This window comes from Doryrhamphus excisus, chromosome 10 (assembly GCF_030265055.1).
Source record: "Doryrhamphus excisus isolate RoL2022-K1 chromosome 10, RoL_Dexc_1.0, whole genome shotgun sequence".
In the NCBI taxonomy this organism is placed as follows: domain Eukaryota; kingdom Metazoa; phylum Chordata; class Actinopteri; order Syngnathiformes; family Syngnathidae; genus Doryrhamphus; species Doryrhamphus excisus.
Genome location: NC_080475.1, coordinates 17,318,400 through 17,329,819, shown reverse-complemented (window position 1 = coordinate 17,329,819; position 11,420 = coordinate 17,318,400). Strand labels below are relative to the sequence as shown.

The following is an 11,420-nucleotide window of genomic DNA, read 5'->3' as shown; positions in this document are numbered from 1 at the left end:
GGCGTATACTTCAGCACGTATGGCTGACTGCAAGGTTCTGCAAAATAATATCTATTTTGGCCTTTCGTCGATGGATAGCTCCAGTTGGGTGGGAACAAAAGTGGTCGAGAGATTAAAAATGTTGGCTGAATGTGGCTTCCGATTATTATTTTTAATTACTATTTGTCAAAAAATAGAAGTAATGTTACATAAAGCTATGCTATGTTACATGCAAACTTCACAAGCGGAGATTCGAACCAAGTACTGTGGCCTACATGCTAACCCCCCGGCCACTGTATGGTCCCCATTTTTGTCAATTAAATAGGTAATGAATTAATCATTGATTAAGTATGCAGTTTTAAATCATGTTCTGATGTATGTGAGGCACAGTGAAGTGCACTACTTGACTGTAAGACGCAGTCAACTAGCTGGCTGTGTAAAGAACTACAACATGACTGCCACGATGGGAAGATTAGATAAATTTACACAATGGTAAAATTAGAATCCTTCTTTGATCAATTTAATTGTCATCCTTCTTTGTCTTTAAGGGGAGACAACACAATTCACCGGGAGATTATCCTAAAACTGCAAACATGTCTGGGGCTTCGGTAAAAGTCGCTGTCCGAGTACGACCCTTCAACTCCAGGGAGACAAGCAAGGATTCAAAATGTATCATTCAGATGCAAGGCAACACTACCAGTAAGTATCCTACCACAAACCAGGCCGTGTCTGCATCTATTCATGTCTATGGGGGGGCTGTGTCGCCTTCCTTTTGGGGGTGTTTAGCAGAGAACAGTGGGCTGTTCAAAGTGAATAGCCAAACAGTTGGGGACAAACAGGCCTCTAAAGAGAATAAACAAAAAGGCTCGCCGAGTGAAATTCTTCCTCTGAAGGGGCCTGCATGCCTGAGGAGAAATGCTGAGTTGGTTTGTTAGAGACTGGCCTGCATACACCCTGCACAGGTCATCATGGTTTCCATGACGGCTTTATCCCCGCTCACTCCCAGTCAGAGGCTTTGTATTTTTATGCTATGGTGTCAGGAACTGTTTTTATGCAGTAGGCATTGTCGAGCTAAATCATTCAATTATCTGCCAATGACCACAACCTTAACAAGTTAACTCAAAAACATTTACTTGGCTGGAAAATTCACAACAAAGTGAAGATAAACTGTTTGCAAAACCTTTTTGCAAAGTTAATGTGTTCACTTAAAGGGGAACTGCACCTTTTGGGAATTCATTCCTAATCCTTACGTGAAGCACAAAGACATATTTTTTTTCCTTTTTCTGTGCATTATAACGAGACAACAAGCAAGAAAGTACTGTATTCTCCCTCCAGCGTTGGCTTGATCTGTCAGTCATATCAGTCTCATTAGACTAAGCCAACAGGAATCTACCAGCCAGTTATGGCTGACTTGCTTTTCCCATACACGCTCCACAAAGAAAAGCCATGCGTGAAACTCTCACAGTTCTTCTTGTTGGATTTCCATTTTGCCCGTCTCCATTGGTGGGTTGTGTGTGTGTGTGTGTGTGGTCTGTGGCAGAACTGCAGTGGAATATGCGTAATGTTGGTGGCTCTGAGTCTCCGCATAGTTCTTCTATCACACGGGCAGATTGCAGAGCAGAAAGGGGGGCTGGCAGACGGCCATACTCTCCCTTCATTGGGTCTTCATTGCAGATGGTATGCTGAAAATGCTGTCCTATTAGGATGCTGAGAGGCGGAATGTAGCACACGCTTTCATACATGCTGTCCAGCCTTGACATGTAAAGTGAATACCCAATGTATTCACAAAGTAAACAATGCATAAACACTTTGCTATGAGATGGTTTACACAGCAGATGATCTTTTAGTTCTTACGTCAACCAGCAAAACATGTACCTTTATAGTAGATACGAGATACCATCACCTAGTTACATGGCATTAAAGCGTATGTACATTGATTTCCTGTTCAGTACAAAGTAAGCTTCCAAAATAAAAGCACATAAATACCACATATGTAATGCACTTTTTTTTGTTAGACTCGCCACTGGAAGAAAAATTTAGGTAGTAGAGGCGAGGATGTGACGCTCCCTCCATTGTGCACTGTGGCTGAAGGGCCAATGGCGGGGCTGTTTGTGTCAGCCACATAGAAAAGCAGACCGCTTGGGGGCGAGGCAGGATATGCTGGCTTCCTTTTTCTGCCTCACTCGCCTCCTTGCCGTGCATGGATAGGAACAGAGAGCAGATGGATTATTGATTCACTGTGCAGGTATTGTGTCCAAGGCGTATGCAGGCAGGCAGGCTACAAACCAGTAAAGGCCTCTTTGGGTAGAGACTCTCAAACACAGCAGAACTAATATCGTTATAAAAGGATGTCGATGGAAGGATAGGCCGGCCCATTTAGTAGTGCTTCACATAGGGGCCCTATGTGTTCTCCACATCATCATGCTCTGTGTTATGTAACTCATGTGATGCTCCCCCTCTGTTTGGTGAGCCTTGCATGTATGCATAGCCAAAAATGGTGACCAAATCTTGCACAGTGCTCACAGAGCGGCTCTGATTATAGTGGAACAGGCCATTGTGTGTGTGTGTGTGTGTGTGAGAGAGAGAGAGAGTGCTATTCCAAATCCTTCAGGCAAATAGATCAGTGTACCTCATCTTTGTGTCTTTGAAGTGAAGTTACATAATACCACTTTGCCAAGAGGAACGTACCCTAATTGACACAAGGTGAAGGCCAGTCGTGCCAATTAAAATGTCACCAATCAGCCACAATTCAGCTGAGTGGACCAAAGTGGATGGTGAAGCTCTTTGGTAAGGATCCCACTAACACGGACCATCATGATGCCGCTGCTCCTTCTGCAGCAGGGCTCATAGACCTGATTAGGAGCAGTAATCCACAGGCTTGCTTGGGGATGCCACGCCCTGCCGGTGTAATCCCTGTGACCCTTGTAGGTGTACACACACGAGCTGACACTCCAGGGTGTCAAATTCCTCATTGCCTCGCGCTGGGATTGACTTGGACCAACACACACATGTGGCCACGTGCACCCTCTCGTAGAGTGGGTTGACATTTCAAACTGAGCTCCTAATGAGGGGGGAGGACAGGCAGATGTCTGTGTCTGTTATCGGTGCACACCGGCTCATAAGACCGTTGAACCACAAGGAAAAGTGCATTTCACACACATTTATTTGACTCAAACAGTCAAATGCAAAAGATCCAGGAGAATGAAGGACAATGTCAACACAGAATATGAATATCGTTGGTGTGGGACGTCCTCAGACATTTCATATTAGTGAAAATATGCTAATGCTGTCTAGGCAGATTTATTTCTCTTCTAATTTCAGATAATGAAGTGAGTTTCAATTTCCACTTTTTGTAGTATTGTTGAATGTTAGTTACATAAGGCTTCACATGTGGGCCTGCATGATAACATTTACATTATTAAAATGGAACCGGAAAGAAATTGTAGGTAAATTACGCAGACCATAGCGATATGAAGTAATTACCAAGTAATAAGCATTTGGTATGAAATAGGGGAGTCCTGATGTGATATTGGTGTTGAATAGCAGTCAGCAGGGGTCACAACCCACCCTGCGTGTTTTTAGTCTCTATGTTTTTTGCAGCGGCCAAGAGCATGGAGGGAACGCGTCACTCGCACGGTTGCGCAAGGTGTAAGTACGAGGCCGAAAGTTCCTCTTGCACAGAAAGTGCTACGTCGTGTCGTGTCTGTCCAGATCCACACTGAGCTGGTACTCACCACTTACGGATCCCCAAAGTTTGCCCACGTTTTTACAGGTAGACGGCACACACGGCAGGTTGTGACCCCCGCTTTAGCTCCACAAGCACGGTTTACTCCTCCTCTTATATTATAAGCCCGCTACCACAGTGTTCATCCCAGATACACGATGTAATGACCAATGTTGTTTAGTACAGCTCCACCATTCTATTTGCTGAGCTTGGGTTGAAATAGCTTATGCTTGGCTTTCCTGCACATTCAAGAATATAAATGTGTTTTGATAGTGTTTGTGCCCAAAACCGACACTGCGCTTTCCAGATAGTTTTTGTTCAGCTTTCCAGTCTCAGGGCTGAATTGGGAGTGCAACTGCACACTTTTGCAGACGAGGCACGATCAGCTGACTTTGTAAACCTCATGAGTCGTTTTTGAAAACTTTGATTCATTTGACTGCAGAGTTGACTAGCCCTCAATATGTGTTATTGTTGCTGCTTCAGATACTTGACAAAAATCACACACATGTCCACCCAATGCAGTCATGTCATATGGCTGTTTTTTCCACAGATCCATCCCTGAGAGATTTGTCCATGATGTCATAGTGCTTACATAAACCTTCAAAACATTTAAATCGAGACTTGCGTCCCTGGGTTGTGGCTGGCTGAAGAAATCCAGGTCACTGCTCTTTAAAACGGCAGCATGTTGTTAGCAGTGAATAGAAGTGGTTCTGTGTTTCCCACTTGCAGTCTTCACGTCGTGGTCATATGATGATCTCCAATCTGGGACATAGATCATTTTGTCATAAGGCATGCTTGAAATTGGAATTAGCACTAAAGAGGAGTGTTTATTATTGCATTGTGCATGATATTACTGCTGGTCTAGCATAAGACCAGTAGTAAACTGGCCTTAGGGTTGCCTTAGGAGAAACACGTTAAAGGCGAGACGGATGGCTTAACATCCAGAGGTTTTGGCCTTTTTGCTGGCACTGCCCTTGAGTCCAGCAAGCCAGTGACGTCCATTTCAAAGTGCTACTGTACTTTCTTGGACAGTATCTGTTACACAGACCTCTCAGTTACTGTGACAAATTTGACACCCTCTGATTTCTCTTCAAATATCTCACACCAACTCTATTGAATACTTACCATGGCTTACCAGTGCCGTGGATGTGTGTGCTTGGAAACCACACCTACAAAGTCCACAACATCTGTCTTGCATATCGGAAACATTCAAGTCATCTGATCCTGTATCATGCAGGTAATGATAGCTATGAGGCATAAGCAGCAGATGTGTTCAATAAACACATTGACGCACAAGCCATTGGACTTAAAGGGGAACTACACTTTTTTTTTTCAATTTGCTTATAATTTCCAATCCATATGTGAAACGTGAACACACATTTCTTTCCCTTTTCTGTGTACTATAATGCCAGAAACCCAGTTAATGTGAGCTAGCTAACATTGCATGTCATTGGAACACAACTGTTTCTACTACGAAAAACCACTAACAGCGTTTTATAATTTTCTATCTATGCTGTGATCTTGCAAGAAGAAGTACGCTGATGATAACATGTAATACTTGCAGTATATTGCCGTATCTTGATGATTTCAAACACTACCAACACTTCTCTCCTAGACGCATTGATTTTACACACTAGCCCAGGAGCTTACGTCACTTCGTCAATAACAGAAGCATAGATACAGCAACAGCACTTACAGCGTCCACTCTACTTGGGATGGCAGTGTGTTCCAGCACAAGACATGTGCTTCAGTAAAAATGGCGGACAGCAAGAGAACAACTTGTGTCTTTGTGGCCAAATTGAGAACTTGGTATCCACTCTTCTGTCTGAGTGATGCTGAGACGGCTAGCCAGGCGTCGTGTTAGTCCGCCAGATTAATACATTTTTTCACGTTAGCTGCTACAACAACAATAATATAAAAGTCTGTTATGTAGATGGAACATTTTTTTGTGAGGGCTTTACCGTCAAAATACGTAGTATTTCCCATGACGTCCATTCTCATTTTAACTGTTTTTCTCCTGCTAGAATGCACAGAAAAGGGAAAGAAATATGTGTTCATGTTTCACATAGGGATTGGGAATGATGGACAACATTCCCAGAAAAGTTCCCCTTTTAAAGCCAATGACGGAGAGCTCATATTCACATCTCTGTTTTCATCAGATTAATGTGCTACACAGCTTTAACGTCACATGTACCCGAGAGGCTTCGCTTTGTCTCTCTCTGTTGTTGTTTTTTTTAGATCCCAAATGGAGACCTGCTGGGTTTGCATGTTTTTGCTGTCTGGTGGTTTCTCCTTGCCCCTCCCCTATTGTATGTGCTATCCCGGATGCTGTGTGGGGCTGCGTGAGCTGTTAATATCAAAAGACAGTTGCAGTATGCAGCAGTTATCAGTGCCTGTAGGCCGTGGGAGTTGTATACTGTATGTCTTGGTGCTACTCTTGGGCAGCTGAAATCTTTCCATTCCTTTCTGTCACTGACAGTCTGTCGGCATGCAAAGCACTAGCTACCATCTGCTCATGTATAAATAGATGGTGGTCAGAGCTCCAACAGCTGGCACTGGCACAAGGACTGCACACTATAACGCTGCTAATATAACTTTATTTGAGACAAAAATGATGTGATCAACCTTTTAAGTTGAAATGGGGGGGCTCTATCACAGCTTCATTGTTTCAACAGACACATTGTTGTGTGCAGGCCTTGTCATGAAAAGGTGCACCGCATGTGAAGCAGTGAGTTAACAACGTTGCCATGGAAATTTTGTATGTCCTGTGTTGTGACTGCAACAAGCTCAGCTGTTGAACAGAGGTGCTTAGACACTACTTATAGCTCTCAGCTTTGAGTCGCATCCCTTGATAACTCATCATCTGGGTCATCTGCGCAACAAACCCACATCACACACTCACTCAAAGTCACTTGATACTACACAGCAAGCATTTCTGTGGTAACACCAGAATGTGTGCCCTGTGGGCTTTTTGCTTATGCTATTTAAGACTGAACAACCATTAGCGACCCATGGCTGTGTATCCTAAGCAGGGCTGTGTGGGTCAGTCATGATACATCTACTGCCCACATTTCTTCCAAGATGAACAGAGAGGCCATTTGTACATGCACATAGAACTGAGAAGCAACCAAACCTGATTCATGAAGAGGAGTCCTGGGGGCTGTTTGTTTTTAATGAGGAAACATTACCAGTTCTGATAAAACTGTCAAATGACAGCGTGCCAAAGGGAGCATGCAAAGTCCCCATTAGGCGCCAATTTCCTTAATTATGTGGTATTTGCAATCGGCTGATCCCTACATATGAAACCGGTCTTATCCATCGATCTTATGTACCCCTGCAAAGGTATGTCTGCTGTATACGGCATTCACTCAACAGTCTGACAGTATTACAAGAAAAAGAGCAAACAATCACAATTTGCAAAAGGCCTTAAGTAAGGCTCCCTGTGGGATGGCTGTGTCTTCCAGCACAAGCCATGTACTCGAGTCCTCAGGTATAAATTTGCTGATGGCAAACCAGCATCTTGTTGAGTTTTTGTAGCGAAATGGAGCGCTTGGTATGTAACTAGCGATTAGCGAGGCGTCGTGTTAACTCGCTAGTATGAATGTGCTGAGAAAAAAGTTTGGGTAGTGTAAATAGGGCAAGATGCTGCAATGATGACATGTTATTATCAGTGTACATGTTAATGCATGATCACAGCATGGATATCAAACAGTGCGATGTTGTTAGAGAGGTTTATTTTTATAGGGATTAATAGTCAAAATAGGTATATCACAATAACAGCATCGTAAGATAGCTTAAATTAACTGTTTTTCTGGTGTTATAATGCACAGAAAAGGGAAATAAATATGTGTTTATATTTACATAAGGATTGGGAATGATGGGCAACATTGATGGGCAACAAAAAAAGTGCAATTCCCCTTTAAAGTGGTGAAGATATATTCATCTAGCCCGCGTCACACACGCAACCACACTAGCATGCTAAACCAAGCAGCATTTTTGCTTGTTTAACTTGAGAATAAGACGTTTTGCATGATAATGAATGACCAATTGTTTGGATTTTTGAGGTAATGAATATTTCTTAAAATCACATTTTACACAGGAGCACCTTTATTTATCCACTGTGGTCAGTGGGTCCATGTCTTGGACTATAATTTTAAAAATGTTTGTGTCTATGTTTATGTCATTTTAAAAATTTGTTAGCTCTGCTGCTAGCTTGGGACTACGTGATGGTGCTTTGCAGATGTATCCATCCGAGACCGTAAAGAGGTGAACTGTTACATAATACACATGCTGCAGGGATGCTCGTAGCATTCCTTTGCATGAAAGAAGCACATGTGCTCATGAGAAATCTGCACATTCACACTGGATGTGCTTAACAGTTCAAATTTGTTTTCTGCGCTTTATTTGGTGTGCAGTCTTGTCCGGTGTGAGCAAGTCCTGAGAGCTTTGAGCAGAATCGCCTCAGGTGAAAGGCACGAGCCTTTAGTCCTCATCTGGTGTGTAGAGACCCCCTAACGACACTGACTTCCCCTGTGTCGGATTATGGGCCACATGTTGAATGCTGGAGTGCAAAATGGAGTGATCTCCTTCCGAGAGCAGGATGTGGTTATTTAACGGGTATGCACCTCACTGGGGGATGGGAGGCCCCCATTGAGCGCCAATGACCAGTCTGCTCGTCAGGAGACGAAAATCCCCATGACATTTATTGCCAATGACATTTTTCACTGGCCCCTCCCAGTAATGTTTTTATCAGTAAATTTGTTTCTGCATCGTTAACTATTTGTATTCCAATGCCGATTATACAGTAATAATATACAACACCATCATCCTACCCAGCAGTGAAATGGCTGAAGAGAAAGAGAACAGTGCCACTTCCCCCTCCGTGTGTGCCAGGTTGTTGCTATGGCAACCGGAAACTGCTTCCATACCTGTTGCTATGGTTCAGAAAGACGTGTGATGACGCTGTTCGTTACACAGCACACACGTCTGCCATTTGAAATCCATGAGGGTTTCTCCTGGGAACATGAACTGTAAATGGTGTTGGACATGACATTCTTCCTCCAAAGGGCCGCTTGAGTACATTGAAGGGTTAAAGATAAATCATTCATCACTTAAACTCCAAAATCTCCAAAAGTGCTAGCTTAAGCTGCCCCCCTTGGTCTTCGTCAGTGTATTTTTTCCCAGGAAAGGCCAGTGAGTGGCAGGACATTGGTAACCAAAACAACCCGATGTTTCGTTCTACCCTGGGTCCAATTTCCCTTTGGAGGCAGGGCAAAGGTGAACTTTGGCTTTATTTAGCCACCTGCCCCACTGTATCCTCTTTCAGTACCCAATATGGAAGCTCCTGCTTTTCTGTTGCACCTCAACCTGTCGGTAGATGCATCCATCCGTTTTCTTTGCCACTTATCCTCACTACGGTCGGGGGGGAATGCTGGAGCCTATCCCAGCTGACTTTGGGCGAGACGGGGTACTGGTCCATTTTCATTAATTATTATTCACTATTCATTACAATTCACAAGCTAGCTGAGAATCAACAACGCCTCTGCTAATTGTTGGTAACAGGGTACACACGTGGTCTTTCGCCATGTCGGGGCGTGGTCTCCTCAACAGGAAGTGAAGCAGCTTTGTCTGTTCTCACATATTTAGCTTTAGAGCAGCCGATGTTCTTGTTTTTGAGGACACGCTGTGCCTTTCTGTCAGCGTGTGACAGACGGAGGGCGATACACAATCCCCGTCTCCACATCTCCTGCATTATTAATTGTGCAGCATCCTCCAAGCACAGCCGGGGACATCTTGATTTGAAAGCCTCCTAATGCTCCTTTATGGCAGGAGGCTTTAATTTGCCTGTTAGCAAAGCTCAGAAGTTGCATTAAACTGGGATCAATACAGCGTACAGAAAAGGCTCTCAAGTAGTCTTTATTAGGATAAGGATGCAGTATTTGTTATTCCTACCTGTGTACGTAGGCTATATTTGCATGGTTGCTAATTCGACTTGAGGTCTTTGTGGCCTGAGGGAACACTGCAGACGACCCGCGGCGACTGTTAAATGATCATCAAAGAGTCAAGAGGGTTAAAATAAACAGTGGGCTGGGATATTATCATCATCAAATATCCTCCAGTAAATTCTCAATGTGCTGTCTTTTCTTCTTGTTTCGTATTCAGTGTGCGGAAAGATTTAAGCAGCAATTTAGCAGCAAACATGGCTGAGAGGGATGACATGCCAGACATGCCTGCAGATTCTTGTTCTTGAGGAAATGTCTGTGTGGCCGAGTCCTGGAGAAGTGAATAGTCATCAGGCCAATGGCAGGTGCATGCAACAGGTGTATCCCTCAACACAATTCATCAGGGCAAAGTTGCCTCCTTTGTGCAGTGTCAAATGTATCACTGACAAGGACCATGTAGAGAGGGACACCAGTTGGCGACAAGATTGGGCTCAAAATCAACTTATTCATTCATTTTCTACCGCTTATCCTCATGAGGGTCGCGGGGGTGGTGGAGCCTATCCCAGCTGTCTTCGGGCGAGAGGCGGGGTACACCCTGGACTGGTCACCAGCCAATCACAGGGCACATGTAGACAAAGAACCATTGACACTTCATACAATTTGGAGTCGCCAATTAACCTAGCATGTTTTTGGAATGGGGGAGGAAACCAGAGTTATTCATTCATTTAGTTATTTGTTAAATACTTCAAGAATGACATGGATAACAATGGTAATGGTTTTATTTCATTTGAACATGCATCAGATTCCAATTGAGTGCATCCCATAATCAGTTCCCAGTTACACATGTCCAAAAGGAGTAGGAAGAAGCAAAGCTCATTAAATCCTACCCCTCCATCTGGTACTTTTACAATCAGTAACTGTTACATTTGTTCACTTCCTGCTTTCCATAATACAGTTTAAGTTTTTTGTTTTTTTTTAATAAGTACGAGGTGATATGACCATCCAATGACATAATGGGTACCATAGTAACTATCAATATAGTGATATATATAGCACATCATGACTCTTCATCCTTGTATTTAGCAAACATCAACTGCTTGTATTGTTTCTTGAACAATGTTTTGTACTTTGAAATTGCCAAATTAATGTAACAGAGGCCTCACTGAGCAGTAAGTGCTTGGAAATGTTACATTATCTTTTTTCATCCACAGCTATTCTCAACCCCAAAGCCCCCAAAGAACCAGCAAAGACCTTCAGTTTTGATTACTCCTACTGGTCCCACACAACTGTGAGTCTAACCTTTTTTCTGTGTGTTAAGTACTGTGATGGATGAGAAACAAATCCTCAGTGAACGTTACTGCAAGTGTACCATTTTCTGTTCCCCTTTCAGCCAGAAGACCCCTGCTTTGCCGCACAGAACCAAGTGTACAATGACATTGGCAAGGAAATGCTGCAGCACGCCTTTGAGGGCTACAACGTGTGCATCTTTGCGTATGGCCAGACTGGAGCTGGGAAATCCTACACCATGATGGGCAAACAGGAGGAGGGGCAGGAAGGAATCATTCCCATGGTTTGTCCTTGTTTTTTCATCAAGTTGAATAACACTATAAGATTCAATTGGTAATTATCATCTAACCACATGCAATTGGTGCAAACACATCTTTCTTATCTTCCCCTCAGCTTTGCGAAGATCTCTTTGAGAAAATCAATGAAGACAACAACAAAGAGGAGCTCTCCTACTCTGTTGAGGTGACCCCCACGCTGCTTTCCATCAT

General features: G+C 43.4%; 1 protein-coding gene across 25 annotated transcripts in view; it reads left to right on the top strand.

The window, feature by feature from the left end:
- The window catches only part of kif1b (kinesin family member 1B), a 49,938-nt gene that overhangs the window by 947 nt on the left and 37,571 nt on the right, over positions 1-11,420 (top strand). For all 25 annotated transcript variants that reach the window (XM_058083186.1, XM_058083190.1, XM_058083187.1 and 22 more), the window contains exons 2-5: positions 528-678; positions 10,857-10,933; positions 11,036-11,215; positions 11,326-11,394. In XM_058083186.1, coding sequence (XP_057939169.1) covers positions 573-678; positions 10,857-10,933; positions 11,036-11,215; positions 11,326-11,394 — 432 coding nt within the window. In that variant the 5' untranslated portion in view covers positions 528-572. The remainder of the gene's footprint in view (positions 1-527; positions 679-10,856; positions 10,934-11,035; positions 11,216-11,325; positions 11,395-11,420) is intronic.